This window comes from Paralichthys olivaceus, chromosome 15, assembly GCF_024713975.1.
Source record: "Paralichthys olivaceus isolate ysfri-2021 chromosome 15, ASM2471397v2, whole genome shotgun sequence".
In the NCBI taxonomy this organism is placed as follows: domain Eukaryota; kingdom Metazoa; phylum Chordata; class Actinopteri; order Pleuronectiformes; family Paralichthyidae; genus Paralichthys; species Paralichthys olivaceus.
Window position 1 is genome coordinate 4,758,916 of NC_091107.1, and position 23,365 is coordinate 4,782,280.

At 40.7% G+C, this 23,365-nt stretch overlaps 2 protein-coding genes across 4 annotated transcripts; both read left to right on the forward strand.

The window, feature by feature from the left end:
• The first annotated feature begins 375 nt into the window (after positions 1-375).
• Positions 376-11,047, forward strand: LOC109635673 (smoothelin-like protein 2). Of its 3 annotated transcripts, none has more exons than XM_020097018.2 (14): positions 376-1,095; positions 1,237-2,055; positions 6,679-6,739; positions 6,814-6,966; positions 7,333-7,491; positions 7,657-7,806; positions 8,015-8,230; positions 8,324-8,473; positions 8,598-8,660; positions 8,783-8,840; positions 8,954-9,079; positions 9,169-9,283; positions 9,495-9,646; positions 10,459-11,047. In XM_020097018.2, exons 2-14 carry the CDS (start codon positions 1,531-1,533, stop codon positions 10,583-10,585), a joined length of 2,055 nt encoding a protein of 684 aa, XP_019952577.2. In that variant the 5' UTR covers positions 376-1,095; positions 1,237-1,530; the 3' UTR covers positions 10,586-11,047. The 3 variants fall into 3 exon arrangements, with proteins under 3 accessions (XP_019952577.2, XP_019952575.2, XP_019952576.2); XM_020097016.2 differs by having other exon boundaries at positions 377-1,095; positions 8,324-8,476; XM_020097017.2 differs by having other exon boundaries at positions 377-2,055; positions 8,324-8,476.
• Positions 11,048-12,604: 1,557 nt separating this feature from the next.
• Positions 12,605-21,701, forward strand: LOC109635835 (adapter molecule crk-like). The gene is made up of 3 exons (XM_020097265.2): positions 12,605-13,115; positions 15,283-15,881; positions 16,921-21,701. Exons 1-3 carry the CDS (start codon positions 12,896-12,898, stop codon positions 17,053-17,055), a joined length of 954 nt encoding a protein of 317 aa, XP_019952824.1. The 5' UTR covers positions 12,605-12,895; the 3' UTR covers positions 17,056-21,701.
• Positions 21,702-23,365: the final 1,664 nt, after the last annotated feature.

Below are 23,365 nucleotides of genomic sequence, written 5' to 3' on the forward strand. Positions count from 1 at the left end.
AGTCAGTTGTAATGTGAATACATGGCCACTTGGAGGCGCTGGTGGCTCAAGTTGACTCCCAAGGCTGAGTTTAGTCAGTCAGTCAGTCAGTTAGTTAGTTAGTTAGTTAGTTAGTTAGTTCGTTCGTTTGTTCGTTCGTTCGTTCGTTCATTCGTCAGTCAGTCAGTCAGTTCTTTATTGATCCCCACAATCTTAGTGGTGTTATGAACATCTGCTTACAACTGTTAACTACATTACAAACTATTTATTAAAGATTCATATAGTCCTTTAAATGCATTGTTACAAACATTTATATTTTATTCGTACATATACATATTAACATATGTACAATTCATAGTTTTACATAAAATTAGTTAAAACTTGAGAAAACATTCAAATGGACGGAGGAAGAAATGTCGCAATTTATCGAAAATACCCCGTAAAAACATTAAAGTGAAATAAGAAAATATTATTATTATTATTATTAAGAAAGAAATGACTTTGTGTGGTGAAAATCAGCACATTTAATTTAGATTTAACGGACTGACTCCGTGATTCTGACATCACTGATAAAATGTAAATGTGACGTGTTGCCACCATGAGCCTTAAAGGATTTTAGGTTTTATTTCAACTCGTATAAACTTAATTGTGCAGTTTTCTCCACACGCTGCTCGTGTCCAGGTCCTGGAAAACAATTTATGAAATCTAAACTATTCAAACTTCTGTGTTCGATGTCACAGCCTTTATTTGTCTTCAAGCTCAGAAAACATGGTCTTTTTTTGAACTGTGGTACATTTTAAATATTACTTTCTCCTGCTGCACTTTAGTTACAGTCACAAAATCCGGCTTCACATCAAATGAACCCCAGGACACTTCTGTGACTGCATAAAAGAGACAAAAATATTTTCATAATCCCGACCCCCTCCTCCCTATTTTGGTTCTTTTCACGCCCCTGTCACGTCTCTAAATACTAAGCGGAACCTGTTGCTCCGAGGCCACAAATAGCTTAAACAACACAGGGAGCAGGGGCAGGAGGGGTGAACGTCTAGGAAACACATAGTGGATGCATCAGCTCGGAGGAACGTCTCTGCCACTTCAACAGGATCCCTTCAGAAGGTTAGTCTGATCACTGCGCTGCTCCTCCACAAACACCGAGAACCTGATCTGCCCGTGCTGTGCCTAATCTCTTTTCCCAGGATGACATTGTGCATGAGTTTTCTGTGGCTTATAAATAACAGCCGCTCTTGCTTTGACCAGATGAGAGGAGAGAGTAAGAGAATACGCACGATGAGAGAAGTCCTCCATGGAGCTTGATGGGACTTTAAGACCGACGTATCTTGTGACCCCCACCCCCCCTCCACAGGTCATCCTTCAAAAACTATTTGGATCTTCAAGTTTGCTGGAAAGCTGACATGGAACACTTCAGGTATCTCTGAAGGAAGGAGTGAGTAGAAGAAGGACAAGACAAGTAGGAAGGTTTGGTTTCTGAGCTCCTCGTCGACCACCCTGCCTCTTAACTTGAAACTCTGGGTCGGTGAGGGTCCCGTCAACATGGACGTCTCTACAGAAGGTGTTCAGGATGCGATGGTAAGCGAGGCCCTTGTTCAATTCAAGTCCACCTTGCAGGCTGCGGTAAGGGAGGTACACGTGGACGTAAGTGCTTTCAAGCAACGCATAGAACAGAGGATAGATGAGCTGTGCGTTTCCAACGGACCCTTGGCCGAGGCGGTGACCAGGCTGGAGGAGGAGAACCTGCAGCTCAGAGCGAGGCTGGAGGCCCTCAGCCGCCTGGTGGAGGGCATCTCCGGAGTATCAGTGGACAGGAGTCCTGCCGAAGTGAAGGGGAAGAGCGAGAAGGGGAGTTTAGAGAATGGACATGCACAAATACAATCCAAGACCCAGGAAGACAAGAGGGGCTTGCTCACCTCCGGGAGGTCAGAAGACAGCCTGTCCAGTCTGTCTTCATACTCTGATCCAGCTGCGTCAAGTGGAGCATCGGGCCACGCTCCTGCTGCTGGTACCAGAATCACCCCTGCACCTCCTCCGTGGAGAGCAAAGAGACACGCTGACGTCAACGTGAGTAAACTTTACTGGTATTAAAAGTTTATTATATCGGCACTAAAATCCATCAACAAGGTGAGAAAGATGGTCGACAAAGGATCACTGGCGTTTTATTCACTCGGCCTTTGTTCACCTCTAACTCCCTCCTACTGACGCATGGATGAGTGTGAAGGATTATCAGATGCCACCACTCAGCACCATGTTTATAACCATGTCAGGAAAGATTTATTCAACGCTGTTAAATTATCGCAGTGACAATTAGAGTCCGACCGGTTAGTGAGTTGGCCGATATGAACCTTTCCCAGACACGAGATGTGCATTTATGTTTATAGTTTTAAAACGTTTTTATTTTCTAGATTTAATTTCTGCGGGCATTAAATCGGATTCAGTTATTTCTTTCACTTTCTTTAAAATTGGCAGGTGAACATTTATTTATTTATTTATTTTACATTTCGAATTATTACACAAGAGTTAAATAATGGATGTTGATCATTTAGGGAACTGATATCTATGAGAGTGTCACATTTGGGGAAGCTTGATTGAATTTAACTGTTGGTCCTAGCGGCGGTATGAGCGACATTTCAGTGAGTTTCTTTGTCATAAAGGTTTGATAACAACATTTTTGGAATCATTTAAAATTTTAAATTCACTAATTTATTGATATTGAAAGTTTTTTACTCCCTGATATCGACCTCTGGCCCCAAAAATCCATGTTGCTTCAGACGCCAATGAAAATCATTTAATTCTCCATCACAAAACAAGTGAGATCAACTTTCCAATGACCTCAGTCACAGTCACCGTTTAAACGTGGTTGAACTTTTCCTCTTGACCCACATGACATCAACACAGTGACCTCACTGAAATGAATCAAGTAGCTGCCGTGTCAACATCTTTTTGAACTCGGCCAAAGTGTCTGGAGAACTCAACCACGCCGAGGAAATCTAACCTGACTTTCGAGGGGCGACTTTTTTTTTTTTTTTTTAACTTGTGCTTCAAATATTTAGAACATAACAGTCACACCTGACTCTGTACGTCTTCTCTCCCTGAGCACATTGTTTTTAGCACCGTACAGTACGATCCGTCCAAATGTCACAATAGATTATGCCCCCTCCCCCCCAATCCATCCATCAGAACACGGTGGTTACATTCTTCGGCCTGAATGTCGTGACTGTAAATGTGTACGTCCCCGGTTGTGTAAGGAAAGCTGTGCATGTAAAACATTCATCCTTCAAAAGTTCAGACGTGCTCAGGAACTAAACCTTCCTCCTCTATAAAGACTGAGGATTTGAATGTGTGAATGTGTGGCGGGGGCCTCAGCTAGAATCTGAGGACTCTGGAATATGTTTGTCTCGTGTATATTTAACCTCTAATGGGCTCATCGGCTCTGCATCACCTGCCAGCAAATATTTCCAGTTGCAGACCAATATTAATAACATTTAACTTTATTAAAACCTAAACATTATACCACTTCCACTGTATATTCTGAAACCACTAAATCTCAACACCGCCGCCCCTCCCTACCCCCCCATCCCCCATCCCCCATCCCCCTATGACCTGCTTTTATAACCGCAGGTCCTCGAAAGGCCACATGTATTTTTGGGTGAGTGATTTGGGGCTGCATCTCTTTGGAGCCTCTGTTCGCTCCACTCTGACTTCAGCTCATCTTAAAAACAGCTTACAGTAAAAAAAAAACACGCTGTGTGACTGCAGAGGGGGACAAATGGAATTTAAGAAAAGCAAATGCAACCAAACAAATGTTATTTTATTCAAGAAACTATACAAGAATATACGTCTGCATTATTTATTCTGCAAAATACAACTTTTATTTCTGCAAACATTAATGCAGATACCGACATGTCCGTGAAAGGCTCATATCCGCCGATTTTTACCGACCGACTAATAAACAGTCGAGCTGCACTTTATATTTTTCTGTGCGTACAGTAAGCACATTGCTTTGTCTTTTTAATGATGTAACTCACACGTAAGCTTTAAGGGTGTATAAATAATTTCCTGTCCTCTACTCGCTCAGGAATCTCCACCTCTCAAATCTCAGAGTGGAAAGTAAAATTTCCGTTTGCGTCCCACACCCCGAGCGGGACGACCAGCTGTCCTGTCGAAACACAGGCCCTGCCAACATTCCTCTGTGCTGAAGTCACCCGGTCATTTCCCAGCCCCCCACTCTGACGTACAACAGTTCAACCCCCTAAGATAGCCCCCGTATTTAACACTGAGCGTATTCAAATTTGACCTCATTCTTCCTCAGTGGTTTTTAAATGTTATTATTTTTCCGCTCAGCTCAGCTAGCAATAGTCGACCTAAATTGGGAAGACGCTGTGTCCAACAGTTTTTGTAACTTTGCAAAACCAAAATCAACCCAAACATGAGCACATCATGCAGGGACTGAAAAGTTTGTCAAATGTCCCCCTCACTTTTTTATTTTATGTTAAATTATTTGTTGAGTTAACACCACCAATGTCTTCAAATACAAACTGTGCAAATAGAAATCACCATTTGAACAATTTTCTTGTCTGATGCCAAATGTCTGAAGATGTCTTATCCCAAATGTCCACTTGAGGCCAGCTCTTAAAAATCTGTCAACGTCCTCCTCCGATGAATCACATAAAGTTAAAGTTACGATCTCAGTTAGCGTTTCTTACCTCCGTCATGGAGGTCAGGTCTTCATCCCAGCTGAAACTGCTGAACACATTTCCATGACACTTGGTAGAAGCCAAGAAACAACTCAAATTGGCTGATCCAGGTTTTTTTTCTCAGTTTTCAAGGGAATAATTCCTGGATCTTGATGAAACAGAATTCTGGCACATTCCGACGACTGATATCTATCAGTCGTCTGAATGTGCTCTAGTGAGTTACATTTGTTTCCCTGCCCCTTTTCTTTTATCTGACCCACATTAGCGACAGCCACTTCCCAAATGACTTGTGCACATTTCAAGAGGTGTTTGTGTAAACGGTCCATGGGATCAGCTGATCACAAACTGTCTTTGGGACAGTGTCTCCAAGTTGTCTGGTTGGGCGACGTGTGTGCACCTACTCGTCGGCCATTAAGTGTGAGAAATGGAATTTATAAATCTGAAATATACGTTTAGAAAGTTAACATTTGCAAAAATAATGGTTAAAATTAAAGGTTTTATTTAATTGTTTAAACCAGAGGATCATTTCCCTGTCACTTCTGTAACGATGCACGTGCCTGTGTGTGTGTACGTCCGTAACCAGCCATCGTACGTTAACGTGCTTCTAAGGAGCCACAGTGACATGGATGTAAACCCAGAGGTTGAAGGGATTAACAGGGTCAGACTGTGATATCATGCTGCAGCTCTTGTGGAGCCCACAGATCACCACAGTGCTTATCTTCCTCGTGGTGTCGAGTTGACAGACTGAGTGTGTAATGGCTTTATTATGAGGCTGCCAGGCAACTGAGGGTCTCTGGAAAGCAAAAGGTTGCAGAGGGGTGTGGGGGGGGGGGGGGGGGGGGTAGATGCAGGCCGGGGCTTCTGGCTGATATACCTCGGTGCTGTTTGAACTGCTCAGTCTAACTCCCTGATTTCCAAAGCATCCATTTGGGGCTATATTGGGATGTAAGAAGAGTTGAACGGAAACTCTTGCAAAGGGGCTGATTGCAAAATCTAAAATAGGCTCTGAGAGGGAACATGGGTTTGTTGGCCACAGCTGTCATGAAAGGAGAAGGTTTCAGCAGTGAACAGCTGAAGAACACACTCACACACGCACATCAACAGATTCACCACGGATGATTAAAAACTGAAATTATTTTATCTCTGCAGCACGCAGCAGTGTGACCGACACGTTTTCTTTTTTAGTCTTTGTTTGTTGTGAGCGGATCAGTGTTGCTGAGGCAAACAGACGAGCACACGAAGCATGTTTCTTTGCATCCCTCACTGAAAGGTTCCAGCTAATGCCATTACTAAGACAGCTAAATGAAGGAAAGCTGATTTTTTGAAAAATCAGAAAATCAGATCAGAGAAATGCAAATCAATATTAAAGTACTTGAATCAAGTTTGGTAGAAATCAGTTCTTTAGTGCCGAGGCCCAACGGTCAATTCAAGTCAATCACATTCACAGATATCAGCTCCTGGAATGTGCCTGATTGTTTTCATCGAGATCCAAGAACTGTTTTTGAGAAATTGGTGATAAAACATCCTTGATCGGTTCCTTTGTTCAGATCCACTCCAATATTTTATGACTTCTTTCCTGACCCATGTCGCTTCCTTCCACTAAATTTCCCAGAAATCTGTTCTGTAGTTTTTGCGTAATCCTTTGTTGGAGGCAATAACATTCTGTCAGTGCAAAATTCACCTTAACTCTAAACTTTAAACCACCACATCGAGTCAGAGGCATCGTGGAGGAGGAAACTACTTCCCATGCATTAATAAAATAACTCTTATTGACAATAATTCAAATTACGCTGATGTTAAGTGAAGGAGTGCATGATCCATTTGTCTGTGTGCATGAATATAAGGATTCTTACTCTTCATACGTGGATAATGTTGTTTATCACTCCTCCATTAATGTGGTGTCTTCTTTCAGTCCCAGAGTTACACATGAATAAAGAGTGTCCAGCTTTTAACAGTTGCATGTTTTGAACCTCTTGTCTTTTCTGAGTAGGGCACTGATGCAAAAGAAGAGAAGAAAGTCACCGCAGCTCCGGAGGAAAACGGGAAACAAGGTAGGCTGATGGACTGAAAGCTTTCACACGGGTCACCTGACGAGCCGAGCTCACCTGGGGCTCTGCTTTTTCAGAAAGCTCCTCGGTGGATGTTGGTGATGCAGCTGGAAGTGATGGAGCCGCTCCTCAGTCTCATCAGCCTCTCACCGCCGTCACCAAACCAAACACTGAGGCTCCTGTCACCACCAATCCACTCCAGTCTGCGGCGGAGACACAGAGAGTAACAGGTTGGTTGACTGAAGGTCACATGACACACACACACACACACACACACACACACACACACACAAGCACATAAATATAACATCTGTTGTTGAATCTCCATCATCGGACATTGACATTGTGATTTAAATTCACTGTCGACAGTGGTTTGTTAAACAAAATCATAAAAACCTTTCAAATGTAAAACTATAACTCAACAAATTATAAATCTATTGCAAATTTTAATGTCACGTTTATTATGTACAAGTGACGTTATTGTGCATTTGTACCTGTGATTTCAAACCTGTAATAATTATGTTGTGTTAAATGTAAAAATACTGACACATTTAAATCGACGCTCCTAAGAACTCAATCCACATTTTCTCTTTCAGAACAGGAAGAATCAGCTCTTCTGAACAAACCCCACCTTCCGCTCACGTCCATGACAAAAACAAACTCCGAAGCTCTGTCTGTCGCTCAGTCTTCAGCCTCTGTGGCCAAAGCAACGAGAGAAACTCCAGTGAAACCAGTGGAACCTGCTGCTAAATGTGGTGAGTGGAGAATTTCAGTTGCTCATATGTTGTTTCAGTTGAGTCTTATCCACGGTGATCGCCCTGCATGGACATGTAGATATAATTAATAGACATTAATAGAGTCTTTTTTAAACCTCCATCACAGTTTGACGTCACTCTTTATTCAGATTCTCCCTTTTTCAGATGCTGACGAACCTCTGCCGCATCTTCCCGTCACTGCCATGACCACCAAACCCAGTCCTGAGGCTCCGCTCACCTCCAGATCTGCTCAGTGTCCCGCAGCAGAACCCAGAGCTGCAGAGGCTCCAACAGGAGAGAGTTCATTCATAAACGGTCAGTTAGTTTCATCTGTGACACGTCGTCCCTTTTCCAGATTTAGGTTTTCTTATTTCGTGACACTTTAAACACGTTTTCTCCAAAAAGAATTGAAAGAAATTGTTCAATTCAATCGTGATATGGACTCAAAAACAATCAAATGCAACATCGTCACATCACATTATGATGTTCCTGTATTCACTGTTTTCCATCTCCACATGTGCAGGTTCATCTGGAGCGAAGGATACGAGGTCCCAGGTTTCCCAGGAGCAGGCGGGCTCTGGACCTCAGGCTCTGCCTCATCTTCCTCTCACGGCCGTGAGCGGGAGCAGCTCTGACACGTCGGCTCCTCCGAAATCTGATCAGAGTCCAACATCTGCGGCGAATCCTTCGATACCAGAATCCCCGACAACAAAGCGGGGAGAATATCCGTTTAGGCGTGGTGAGAACATCACACGGCTGCAATATCGTTATGTTCTGAGATTTAGATTTAGTTTTATTGTTTGTTTATGTGGTTTATTTCTTCTTTCATTAGACGCTGGTGAATCCAAACCATACTTGCCTCCTTCTGCTGCAACCAGACCCAACACAGAGTCTTCATCATCGGCTTCACCAGCTCAGTCGTCTCCAGGTCTGTCAGCTCTACCGGACCTGACAGTGAAACCTGGGGAATATCCCTTTAAACGTGGTGAGTTTCAGGATTTGACTCAGAAGTAAAAGTCATAGATATTTTTCAATTCCTCAGTTTTCTTTCATTTCTTCAATAAATATGTTTTTTCAGTATTTGTTGTCTCTCCTCATTAATCCAGTCCCAGTTCTTAAAACACCGAGTCCCAGTCTGAAGAGAAGTGTGAGCTTTCCTCAGTCTGCAGGTAAAATACATGCAACTCTCATCAGGCCTGTTCATACTAACAGTTCACTGACACGTTGCACTTTTTCAGTCCGATGTAGAATCTTTAGTTTAAATTATTCTTTTTTTTCCCTCCATATATAGAAAAATTACTTCCCTCCAAATCCATCATTAAATCTGGTTTCTCACCTAATTTGGACAAGTAAGTTTTTACCATGAATCTTGTTTTGACTTATTACTTCCTTTGGTTGGACAGATGCTGTGTTCTGTCAATTTAAAGTAAAACTAAATTTGTTTTACGTTATTTCTCGACAGGAAAGTGAACAAACCTGGAGGAGTTGAGTTCAAACAGGACGTGATGAAGTCACAAACCCTCCCACGCTCCAACGGGGCTCAGGCCAAACGAGCTCTCTTTGAAAGGATGAACTCAGAACCAATCAAGTAAGTGTGATGGAAATATTTCTCCATTTAATCTTGATCCATTTGTTCACCCATCGATACAAATGATGGGTTCTTCTTCTCTTGAACAGGCCGAAGGACTCGAAGCCCAAACTGAAGCGCTCTCAGAGTTTCGGAGTCTCCAGTGCCAGTGGGATAAAACAGATTCTCTTGGAGTGGTGCCGCTCGAAAACTATTGGATATCAGGTATGAAAGCTGGATTAGTCTGTTGTCATATATCCCCTGATAACTATATGTCTTAAATTTGTTATGTTATCATTACTGTACGACTGATTTAATATGAGGCTATCATATCTAGATCACTGTTTATGTTTGCCAATATGAAAACTTTGATTTTATAGAATAATCAATAGAAAGAAAATGCATGAACATTGAACCACGGTATTTGTTTCTCCAGAACATAGACATTCAGAACTTCTCGTCCAGCTGGAGCGACGGGATGGCGTTCTGTGCCCTGGTTCACTCTTTCTTCCCTCTGGAGTTTGACTACAACACACTGAACCCCGCCCACCGCAAACACAACTTAGCACTGGCCTTCACCACTGCAGAGTAAGCAGAGTGTGTGAGTGTGTGTGTGCTGTTTAAACTCAGGTTATCTATATTATATAGAGTTCTTTACTGGTATTGTGATGGAGAATGAAATTTGAGAAACCTGAACTGTGACCAAACCAACATCAAAGCACTCCTGAAAACTTCAAACGACCTTCATCAGAACGTATTTGAGTCTAAACTGAAACAGACTTAAACTTGACTTTTTTAAAACCAACTCAAGGTTTGAATTTCTTCAGACAGAGAGAACTTCCACCCTCACGACATCGGGGTCGTGTAGGAGACACTCTCACCAAAACGTGACAGAAATAAATAACTGACAATTCTTTAAGTTTTTATAATAAGGGAAAAAACAACAGATGCAGTTAAATTAGATTGGATTAGATTGGTGCCATTTCAATTGGAGTAAAATACATTAGTTAGTAATACAACATTCATCTTTTGGTTTTCACTACAGCTGCAAACATTAGCCAGATTTAAAAACAAGACATTAGTATTTTTTCATTTCAATTTTGATATATAATCAATTCTATATTTGCCAACATTAAAATGAAATGGCCTTTTCTTCTAGAAACATGAGTAAATCATTATTTTAGCTGTTCAACTCCATTGACTCCAATTCATTGTGGACAACCTCTCTTCTGCTCTCTGGATGAACTGCAGCCAATTCTGGTACGAAAACATTAACTCTGGTTTAACTTGAAAATGAATGATTGTTTCTTCATGTGTAAGCATGTATTTATTATTTATTCCATTTGAATCACTTCATATTTTATTCATCTTTATGACCATATGGTGCTTTATTGTTTCAGGGAGCAGGCTGACTGTCTCCGCCTGATCGAGGTGGACGACATGATGGTGATGGGCGACAAGCCAGACCCCATGTGTGTGTTTACATATGTCCAGTCGCTCTACAACCACCTGAAGAAGTTTGAATAACTCTGTATCAGAGTAGAGGAAGAAACCCAGAAGTTTTTTTAACCACAGTCTGATGTGAACACTTTGGATCTGCTGAATTAATGTGGAGCCTGAACTCAGCCTCTGACAATGAAAACCACAGTTGTTCAAATCACTTCAGTCACATTTGATCAGTTTGATACTGTATGTGTGTGCTCACCAGTTTCATTTCCTTCAGTATTTATTGTAGACTACTGATTCTAAAGATGCTTTGTCTTATGACGTGTGTGGCTCCAATGTTTCTGTATTTGCAAAATAGGCTTTTTGAAATGAAAGAAAAGTAAGTAAAAGAAAAAGTTAATAGTTTATAAAAAATGGCTGTCGACAATGATGTGAATGAGTGAAGTTACTTATCAGAGATTTATGAAGTGTTGAGATGCTGCAGGAACAATAAATGGAAGTTTTGCCTATTGAATCTTGAAATAAAGCTTTTTTCTAATCATTCTTGATATTTTTATGATTCTGACTGACTGCACAGCAAAGACAGACCAATGACCAGGACGTGGAGTATAAGTGTGATACTGTAAATCATTTTAACAGTTTGGATAAAAGAGTTATTTCATCAGTGAGACGTGAAAATCTGTGACAACATGTCGGTAACAGTGATTAAAGGCATTTCTACACCACACATTGACAAAAATAAGAAAACATTCAGAGAAAAATCTAAATCTTAACGGTTATAACTGATCAGTTTAAACAGTGTCTGGACATGTTTTGGTGATTTTAAGTAGTTTGATGAAAAAATATACGTTGATTCACAAAAAATTTAAATTTTGGGGGGTGACATTCAAAGATGCAGCAAATGATTCTGAGCAACTTGAATAGATCTATTTTTAAACTGTACATTTTTTTTCACGGCAGCCATTTTGATATGAAATAGCAGGTAAACACAGGGTGTTGCTAATCACATACATTAAGGCTTCATCCAAGTAGATCACGTCCTTAATGACGAGAGTGAAAACTGTCTATTTTCTGATATTTTATAGACTAAACAGTTAATTTATCACTTGAGAAATGAATCAATAACAGATATTATTGTTGACAAGTGTTATGAGAAAATGTGAAAGCAACATAAGACAATTAGGAAAAAATGTCAAACGTATGCAGTGGTATGATTCTGGCCTCTTGTTTTGATGAAGCTTTTAGAGAAAAAAAACTTTTACTACAAACTGTCAGAATAAGATCTGTTAGAATGGGCTTCAGATTTACACTGCCATCTACTGGTGAATTGTGTTTAGTGCAAAGTGCCACTGACCAAAAACGATTTATCACAATCAGAAGGAATCTGCTGTGGTGTATATGTGCAATTATAAATGTAAAAAAAAAAAAAAAGGGAAATCAAAATTAAATATAAAAACTACTATAAGCATTTGAACTATTTCAAGAAGCCCAAACACCCAAAGAGGACTTAACCTTTAACTGATATTAGATTCGATTACATTCAACTTTTTTGTCATTGCACATGTCACAAGTACAAAGCAACGAAATGCAGATTGCTTCCAACCCGAAGTGCTTAAACAGTGAATAAATATATGTTACAGTATGCTAGAGTATATGTATATGTTAAGCCATTGCACAATCCCACGTGATGATTTCGACTTTTACAAAGTCTTATTTAGATGTTTGATGTAAAGAAACACAAACTTTCTGAGAATCAAGTTTAGATCAAATAGAATCTGTCGAAAAGTTTAGTTAATGAATTAGTTAGTTAATTGTGCTGCGTTTACGGCCCCAGTTGGAGAATCCTCTTGAGGACTTGCATGCTTTAAACGAACGCATTCCTCTGAGTCATATCTTTAGATTTAAGTATTTACACTCGATGACGTAAATGATTCGATAGACGCTCGGTAAACAATTGAGACGTTGAAGTTAAAAGAAACTTTTGACTCGTTGAATAAAGTCGGTTAGTGTGTTCGGGGTATGACTTGCTTTGATTTGCAGCGGGGTTTTTTTTTTTTTTTTAGAAGTGTCCGTGAACGCAGCGCTTCCCGTGTACCAGGCATCACTTCCGGTAGATGAGGTCAACGTTTCCCCTGATCCGCCATTTCAGTCCCGGAGTTTCTTGTTGCAAATTAGTTTGAAACATTTCTGTGATTTTAACGTTGAACCAGAATTTAATTTGTGTTTGTGCTTCAACTTCAACTCGGTCCACTCCGACGCTTCGATGCTATTTAGCGGAAGTTGCTAACGCGTTAGCATCGTTTCCCCGGCGGCTGCGTTAGTCAAACCCAAAGTTTGTGTATGAGTCGCGGATAGACAGAGGCCTCAAGCCTCGGACGGGATTTCGCAGCCATGGCCGGGAATTTTGACGCCGAAGACCGAGGTAGCTGGTACTGGGGGAGGCTGAGCCGTCAGGATGCGGTGTCTCTCCTCCAGGGCCAGAGACACGGGGTGTTCCTGGTCCGGGACTCGATCACCAGCCCCGGGGACTACGTGCTGTCCGTGTCGGAGAACTCCAAAGTGTCCCATTATATCATCAACAGCGTCTGTAACAACCGACAGTCCGGCTCAGGTAGCGTCCGTTTATCCACCTGCTTCACCCGCATGTTCATCACTAACTTCACTATTCAGATTTGTCCATTTTCCTTCTGGAAAACCAGGATTTGGCCCCATCCCTGCCAAACCCAAATGGCAAAATGTCCACTTTAAAATGATCACAGTAAATTCACCAAATTGCGTTCACTTTATCACATGTTTATGTCATCGTCTTTTATAATTAGAGTGCACTCTTGAAATCGGCACGTATGTAATATCATGTTCTGCTCAAACTTGAACAAAATGAAAACTTTATTGACATGTGCTTTCCTCATTCCCCGCTATTTTGGACGGTGTTGCTAACGAGCTAGCTCATCTGGTTAAAGAAGAAATCGGACTTGAGCTCCAACACTTTTAATTGAAATGATACACGTGTTGCTTTATATAAGCGGATCCTCTTGTGTAATGTATGTGAACAGAACCTGGCTGTGTAGAAAGTGGAAGTTTTGTTAAAATTGTTTGTCAGTCAAGTAGAGTTAAAATGGGGCGGTTTTTCAACGGAGTCTGGGGAAACTTTATTTAGCTAGCTAGCCAACAACAACCACTCACATTGTGAAAACCGTGAAACCTTTTTTAAAGGTGTGAGTTTACGTGTCCTGGGGCGGTGGTGTGTCCGTGTGAAGGCAGCAGGACAGTAGCAGCTCAGCGGGCAGAGGTGCAGGGAGCTGGGCTGGCTCATGCTGCTGCTGCTGGAGGGATTGAATGGAGCTGGGCTGTCACAACTGGAGGATGACTGGTCAGACTGGCGTCTGTGGAATGTCTGTGATCTTGCCCTGTTGCACAGACACAGCCCCTCTCTCAGGTCTGCTGCGGCTGTGCCTCCAGCTCCTCCTGGCTGTTGCACAATTCCTGTTCTTTCTGGGCTTCCTGAGGATTGGTTAGTTTTCCTGGAGTTGTAAATCAACAATCTCGGGCTGTTTTATGAATCCTATCATTGTAGAACAACATCAAGTGACCTGTGCGTTTGGAACGATATCAAAGTATCATCCATTTTGGGGGCATTTTGAATAATTTTAGAATATGGGACGAGATGGGGAATATCCCTTGTACATTTGATGGTCTTCTGCATAATATCAGTAGATGTTAGCAGGTGTTAGCAGCTACCAGCAGATGTTAGGGACATAACTTCAGTTGTGCACCTTAGTGTCATCAAGTGTTTTGGTCTTGTAATCTAAGATACAGGCTGGACTTAAAGGTACGCTGAGGCTGAAGGTGAATCTGACTGGCTACTGGCTTGTTAATGGCAGAACTATGAAAGCCATGTGGCCGCTCAGTAGATTAGACATCATTCCCTCTGCCTTTTTTAAAACTTAACACTTTCCCATTTTAGAACATTGGACAAGATGGAAAAAAATCCCTTGTACGTTCCACCGCACTAATTAATGCCTACTACCAGTTGATGTTAATTAAGTGAGCGGATGTTAATGACCAACAGTGGATGTTGGGGACATTTCTTCAGTTGTGTATGATAATAAAATCTGTGACCAACTTGTAGACCAGTAAAGCACAAGAGATGATTACTATCATCGTTGTTGTATGGCTTGGGTCAGGTTAGACCCAGTGAAAATCATAAATATGTAAAACATATATAAATAAAATATATATATATGTATATATCCGGTAATATCGTCAGTATTATCAGTATCAAAGAATATCACTGAATTACCAAAAACTCTTTTTGTTTTTATTCTTCTTTTTTCTCATTTTAATTCCCATGATAAATTGCAAAAGAATAACATGTTTGAGACTTTATTCTGGATGTGTGCAGGGTATTAGGGAGGCTCATTATACCCCTGCTGTGATAATGTTGGTGCTCCATCTGTTCACTTGCTATCACGAGGCCCACAGCTTGTCTGGAACATCAGTTTATTATGGAGCATGCATGTTTCTTGTGTATGTGATGTAAAAGTATAAATGTAAAGTTACCAAATGGGCCTTTGTTCCTATCATCTGCCCGTTAGTTCCCACAACAAGACATGATTGGACGGTTAAACTTACATTTGCAAAGTGGTGGTCAGTTTTGCCAGTTGCCACTAATCGTGTCACTTCATGTTCTGTCCACAGATGTCACAGTTTAGTAGATTGGTTTGTTTCACTTGTGTTTTACTTTCCACAAACTCACAAAATCACTTTTCCTCTTTCAGGTTTGGCTCCTCCTCGGTTTCGGATTGGGGATCAGGAGTTTGAGGCGCTGCATGCCCTGCTGGAGTTTTATAAGATCCACTATCTGGACACCACTACACTTATAGAGCCCATCAGCAAGGCCAAGAACATGGGTTACGTCACATCTGTTGATGTCCCGCAGCAGCCGGAGGACGCTGAGTTTGTCCGGGCACTGTTTGACTTCCCGGGCAATGATGATGAGGACCTCCCGTTTCACAAGGGTGACATTCTGCGTGTGCTGCAGAAGCCCGAGGAGCAATGGTGGAATGCTGCGAACCAAGAGGGCCGAGCCGGAATGATCCCCGTGCCCTACGTGGAGAAGTACCGGCCTGCCTCGCCCACCAATGCCGGTCTAGGTCCCCCTTCTGTGGGGGCAGGACAGGGGGGGCAAATTCCAGGGGTAGCAGCTAGCACAGACGGAACAGGGGCCACGCCGCCAAACCCATTGGGGGACCCAGGCCAGTATGCTCAGCCTGTCGTCAACACTCAGCTTCCAAACCTACAGAATGGGCCAGTGTATGCTCGAGCCGTTCAGAAGAGGGTGCCCAATGCCTACGACAAGACAGCGCTCGCTCTTGAGGTAGCAATTCCACCCTCCATTCATTCTCTCCAAGACTATCTTTCTATTAACCTCTTTAACTTCTCTGTTTTCAGTTTTTATATCAGTTGAAGCAGCCTAGATTGTCCTAGTCGTTAATGGCTTACTCATGCATGTGAGCATACACACAGTCTCTTTACAAATGCAAGCTGACAGTGCACATGAAGACACTCACAGTGGGATGTCTTTATATAGAAGGACAGGCATGGATCCTGTATAATGGGCCTTCTTTATGTTGAATTAATGTGAATAGTACATTCATTAGTGCTGATGAAAAGCACATTGGCTTCAGTTGTTTTCTTGGAGCATATAAACAAACAGTTTGTTCTGATAAAATAAAATGGAAATTGTGGTGGAGGTCAATAAAGACAGTTTGACAAAGACAGCTCGCCCTGTTTGATAATGAGCTAACTGCTAACGTACTGTACATAAACTCCATGGATTACATCTGCAAAGTAGCAGAATTTTTAAGTAGTTAAAAATAAGTTGCCAAATGTTATTAAAATAGTTGCTAATTAATAAACACAGAGAGAACTGCATTAAGAAGAAGGCTGAATAAAATTAAATACATTTACATCTAAATTATTATTTGTAATGAGTTCACTCTCATCTCTTATATTCCCCTGCTGTCAGTAGTTGAAACTCTATCTCTCCTTTTCTCTGTGCCACCTCGTTTATTTGAGTCTCCTCAAGAAACGCAGACGCCACCATTTTGTTTGATATAAAAATAATGGAAGACGGTGTATATGTGGTGCTGCTGTGTGAGATGGAGAGAGAGAGAGAGAGAGATTCCCTTTTTAATTATCTAGTTTGCAGTTCTGCAGTTGTAAAAATGAAGATGGGTCAGTCAATTCTACATCAATACTTTTCTTTCTGCAGGCCTGATAAAATCTGAGTCAGACATTGATCCTGTATCGATACCTTCGAGTGGCATGAGCTGATTCTGCCACAGAGTGGAGAGAGACAGTGTGTCAGCAGCATTTATATCTCTGCATTCATCCCTGATGTTGTCGTTTCACAGGTGGGAGACATGGTGAAAGTGACCAAGATCAACATGAACGGCCAGTGGGAGGGCGAGTGCAAGGGCAAGCGAGGGCACTTCCCCTTCACCCACGTGCGACTGTTGGAACAACACCATCCCGATGACGAGAGCTGAGAAACACACGCGCTCCCATCACCTGCGCACACCCCTTCTCTTTTGACATGTTCAGAAAGATTTATACAAGCACACAGTATATGAACTTACAAGTAATACCAGTCAGGCGCTCCTGACCCTCCCAGCACAAGACGTGTTGGCTGATGTTGCCTAATGTCGTTTTGATGGACGTCTGTCACACTAAGAGTTTACACTAAGGTTAGGCTGATATCGGTTTGCCTATATTAGCTTCTTTTTTCAAATCGACGTCACACATCATACGTTTTGTCTTCCTCCTTGACCACAGCCACATAGAAAGTCTTCAAAACCTGCAATGAAACATTTACAGCAAGATGGTGACATTTATCGATATTTATTGGTGTCAGATTTAAATTGAAAACACACGTGGGGATTCTTTGTCTCTGTCCATCCACTACATAGAGTGATGTGTTCAGCCTAGTGTATTTTCATTGTGGTCAACAACTTCCAGTAACTTCAAGGCATTTACTTTTTTACTTTTTGTATAATTGTTGTTGAGTAGGCGTAGAAGTAAAACATTGTTTTAAGCTTCATTCACACCTAACCTGGTTGGTTTAACGATGACGTTCAGTTTGGTTGTTTGGCCGATACAGCACAAGGCTCCTCCTTTTTGTCTTGTTTCTATGTATTGGGCATTATTTATTACACACAAGATCCTGTTGCAGTCTCAAACTAAAATGGCACTCAGTAGAGAACGCACCTCCTAAAGGGGGCAGATGCCAATACCAGTATTGAGATTTAAAAATTGTCAATACCAATATATCGGCCAACAAACATATATATTTTCAAAAAATTGGCAGTCATTATCAAATTCTTATGACGAACAAAATGTAATTAGGGCTAGAAAGAAAATACAACCAAATACGTACTAATTGTTCTTAAAATATAAACATAAATGCACATCTTGCCTGCATTGTTTAATCGATCAGAATACGTCTGTGCAGGGTTCATATCGGCTGGTTTGTGTCAACTGATGTATCAATCGGGCTCTAGTTTGAATATTGATTCTGAAAGTTCCAGCAGAATCAGTATGGAGGGGTTTTTTCTTATCTTTGTTCAGAGCGTATGGTCTTGGAATATTTTGTGCTACAACCCTGTCAAATTCCCCAACCAAAAGAATGCCAGGTGTCGTGTTGACCACTGGTCAACCAATGAAATGAATATGATCCCTGCCTCATTGCGTTCGCGTTCAAAATCCGTGCCAGGAACAAAATGAGTGTAAGCACACAGTTTGAGCACAAGCAAAATTTAAGTGCAAACGGGCTATTTTAGTGCAAGGGCAGGGTTTTGATGAACATGCACCCGAAGTGAAAGACCACGCTCTTGAATAAAGATAGGGGGGGAAAAACCTTCCATATATTAGGCACTAGTGACCGATATCAGTTGAACCCTAGTTCACACACCCCAGTATTGAAGTCTGCACTGCACATACAGTTACACAGCAGAGTCTGCCCCCTCTTCCCTTCCTGCGTATCCCCAGATGGTTCATTTCATTTATACACAGAAGGGAAAAAGAACTGATTGCAAACCGGAGACACAAACACTCAGCTTGTCTCACAGAATCATGAATCAGTGAGTTTCTTTTGGTGCCAGACTTTGAACCTCAGAGCAGAACGAGCAAAGACTTTTCCTGACGTCTTGTGGAGAACAAGGACAACGTTCCCAATTTACTACATGCTACCCACACTACAAACAAGTCCTCTTTTTTTTGTACTAAAAGTGGAAAATATTATGATAGAATTGACTTGATATGAATATACACACCTTACATGCTAAATACTGTAGAAAACATTTTCCTTTGCCTGTTATTTTATGTTCCTTTTTTTTTTAAACACTATCATTGCCAACATGGATGACTTCAAACGGAGCAGTGTGAAAGAACAAAATGAGCGCCCTGTGGTGGAGGATGGAAGGATTCACCGAGGCCCCTTTTTAGAAGATGAGAACGAGGGATTATATTTTTGTCTTCCAACAAGTTTTTTATGACATTATCAGTTGCAAATGTTTTCAAGAACAAACCCACCTGAAACACTATTGCTTTTTATTTAAAAATATTAAAACAGACATGATGCCACTCTGTCAATCTTCTGCCACTAAAATGCTGTGATTGTCACTTGCTGTGGGTTTATCGTTTCTCAGCTTTCTCCTCAATGAAACCACATGCGATGATTACACATTAATACACAAGTCTACGGGTTTTTATGTCAGAATTAAAATTAACCTTTAAATTTTCCATTTCTCAGCTAAAAGTGCTTCCGGGCCTCTTTCTAATAGCGTGGTTTCCCTATTAAAGGAGACATATTCTGCTTGTATTCAGGGTGATAATTTTGATTGGTGTTATTGCTTCAAAGGTTTACAGGCTCTAATGTTCAGAAAACACATCAGTGTCCTCAGACTGCTCCTCTTTACTGCCTCTGAAATGCATGTTTCTTTTCAAATGTGGGTTTTCATGATGATGCGTAACTGGCATTCAGACAACTGGTGAGGTGATCTGGGAGAAGAGGAGCTCCCTTTACTTTGGGCTTTTTGTCTTTTCAACGTTTTTACATTCACAAAAAAACTGAGAGGAAAGAAAAACTGAAAAAGCAGCATATGTCTCCTTTTACATAATCTTGTCTAATCTAGCCTGTTTAAGATATTGAACACTTACAAGGTGGCTTTTGTAAACATGACACACAAATGAAACACAAGTAAGAATAACAGTTTTTGAGAGAAAAATGCTCCAGTTCTTGTTATTCACATGTTAAATGAGTGGGTTGTACCTTTCACTTTCCAAGTCAGAAACTTGCATGTATCGTTTTTTCCATGATACATTAATGTTTCTCGCATGCTAACAATGCTAAACTACAGTAGGAACATGGCTACTGACAAACCCCAGCTATTCAGAGAAGTTGCGTCTTGTCTGTCACTCTGGAGAATCTGCTGAGATGCATCTTTTCTTCCTCGTGTCCCATGGATTGGAAAAGATGAGAAGTTTAGTAGCAGCGGACCTGAAGCCCCAGTCAGTCAGCCAGTTTCGCTTTTTTGATATTTTAAAACAAGCAACCCAGAACCAAATGATTTCCAGAGCTCTGACATACCGTAAATAGTTTTTTTTACTCAACTTTGATCACAATTCCCAACAGAGTGCTGGGGTCAGATTTCTAAATGATGCTTAGACACAAAAATAATCCATATCCCATGCACATGTAATAAAAATAATGTTGAGAAGGAGTACATCTCACACAGTCATCAGCATAGACCTTAACACTTCCTGTACCTGGATTATACATTAGGTTAAAGGGTTCAACATGGAACACAGAATTTATATGCATCTGACCCCAGACTTCCGAAAATCATCATTTTGAGTTTACAATGTTTTTATAAATTGTGAAATTTTACACTCATTTGTTTTGTTGTTGGGGTTAAAATTTAAGGAAAGTATTTACAGTATTTTTTAAATCATTATTTGTTTAACATCTCTGAGCCACATCTGTGGGTCATATGCAGCTCTCTCTCTTTCCCTGTATATAAACACTTTCTGTAGTTCACAGGCCCAAGTTTGTGTGTTTCTTTGTTGAGCTCAGCAAAAATATTGGAATTGATCACATTAAGGATTAATATGCTAATAGAAGTCAGCTATGTGTAACCACACGATTCTCTACCTGAGTGCCTGCCTGGTGTAAGTGGTATTTAGGTGACCAGTTAACACTTAACGACTGTTTGTGACTAAAGTCAAATGTCTGTAAAGTGCTGCTGCTGCAAATGTGGTGATTGGGGTTCAGTAATATTTTAAAACAGAACAATACATTTGTTGTGAGATATGTCCCAAATAGAGCATTCTTTAAAGGTTTAATTGTGTACCAAAAAAGTTTGAATTATGAATTGTATAATTTGTTATGACAAACTAACAAAAATCTAAACTGATAATGCACAATGTGAACTGTCAAGTGTATTTTTTTGGTTTGATTTCTTTTGCATAATTTGACATCAATTGAAATGAAAAACAAGACTTTTTATGGGAGATTGTTGCCTCTGACACTTTTCCCACTTTTTGAATGGAAAGAAGTGATTGTGTTTCATAGATTCATTCTGATTTTTTAAATCTTTTTCATAATTGCTTAAATGCCTTCATGCAAAGCGTTAACTGGGTATTGCATTTAGATGCATGGCGCTGACCTCCAATGAATTGTTGCCTTTAAGAGAAAATATTCTCATTTCATAGTTATTGAAAGACATTGTGAGCTGCTGTCCCTTTGCAATTAAAGTCCATTGAATTTTCCCTATTCTTTCCTTTTAAATAACACTGATCACTACATTATGCACCTTATCTCCTTCACAGCTCAAGATAAAAAACTCCAATGAGTTCACAGCTCAAGCAAAAACACTTTGAGCCTCAACAAAGCCAAATAATGTTTCATTGTTATTTTCTATTTTGCTATGATCATTTTTGTTATGTAGCCTTTTTGCCATTTCACCCTGACTTTGAAGAAGACCAGACAAAGAAAAAGTATGAGGTTTTTTTAAAGAGAGATTGTACAATATGTCAAAGTGTTATTAAAATATATTATTTTAAGTTACATTTTTTTATTTTCTGTAGCATGTAATGTGTTAATATACCTAGTCAATAAAAATATACCAAATTTTAAGTCCAGGCTTTAAGTCACTGTCTACTGTCTGCAGGTGTGAAGTTCAATTTAAATACACAGTATTTGTTTTAATGTTCTATATGCAACTAGTTGTGTAAGACTAACCCTTCAGGTTAGTACGTCACTCTAAAGAATACCTACAGAAACTGAGAAGTGGGGGAGGACCATGCTAGCTGGTCTAACTAGTTTGAGTCTGTAGGAAACTTCACTGTGATGTTCGTAATAAAACAAATGAAGGGTATTTTACTTTTTTAAAACCCATCACAGGCCTTAATTCACCAGCTGATTTCATCCAAGTAAACTCTGCAGTATTTATATCGACATGATTAATTTAAATTGAGTTTAACTTGTATCCTGCTGCTTTAAAGAGGCCAAGATTACTATGTGCCTGTATATTTTAAATGTAATAAATTAACATCTTTTTTAAATTAAATAAAAAAAGAAAGATAGAAAATCTATTATTTAATGTCAGATTATGTTTCTGATTTAAATGAATATCTTCCCAAAGCCTGCATTGCTTGGCTCTTACAATGGAGGAGGGAGTCCATGAAAATTCCCAGGGGTCAATCTCCTGGTTCTATATGCAACTAGTTGTGTGAAACTAATCTGTCTTTATGCACGTCTCTAAAGGATACCTATAGAAACTGAGAAGAAAAAGGGCAAGGTGGTCATCAGGTGTTATGCGCTGTAGGAGGGGAAGTCTACTTTGTGACTGCGGCATTCTCGTACGGGTCCCTCCCCATTTCTACAGTAAACCCTACTACTAACATGCAGACCTGTTTCTCTTCTTCCTTTTCTTTCCAAAGCACTTGAGCGCGCTATCTTTAATCAAGTCTCTTCCTATCTTCACCATAACGATCTTCTTGTTCCTCACCAGTCTGGTTTTAAGGCGGGCCACTCAACTGAGACTGCCCTCCTTGCTGTCTCTGATCAATCTCACACTGCTAGAGCAGCCTCTCTCTCCTCTGTCCTCATCCTTCTAGACCTTTCTGCTGCATTTGACACAGTTAACCACCAGATCCTTATTTCCTCCCTTCAGGATCTCTGTGTCTCAGGCTCTGCTCTCATCCTACCTCAATGGCCGCACTTACCGGGTGACTTGGAGAGGTTCTGTATCAGAACCTTGTCCTCTCACTACTGGGGTCCCTCAAGGTTCTGTCCTTGGTCCTCTCCTCTTTTCTGTGTACACCGACTCTCTCAGATCTGTCGTTCACTCACATGGCTTTTCTTACCACAACTACCCAGATGATACCCAACTAATCCTCTGTTTTCCCCAATCTGAAACACAGGCAGCAGCACGAATCTCTGCCTGTCTGACTGACACCTCTCAGTGAATATCCATACACCACCTGAAAATTAACCTTGACAAGACCGAACTAGTTTTCCTTCTGGATAATTTTAAATGAATATCTTCCCACCAACTTCCTTTTCAGAAAATGTTTTTTCTTCCTCCATGTTCTATATGCTACTAGTTGTGTAAGACTAACCCTTCAGGTTAGTACGTCTCTAAAGAATGCTGGCAAGCAGAAATTAAGAAGCAGGGGAGGAACATGATGGTCCGACTAGTTTCAGCCGGTGGGAATCACTGCTGTGATGTTTGTAATAAACCAAATAAAAGATATTTTAAGTAGTTTATCACCAAAAAATACATATACATCTCCTTT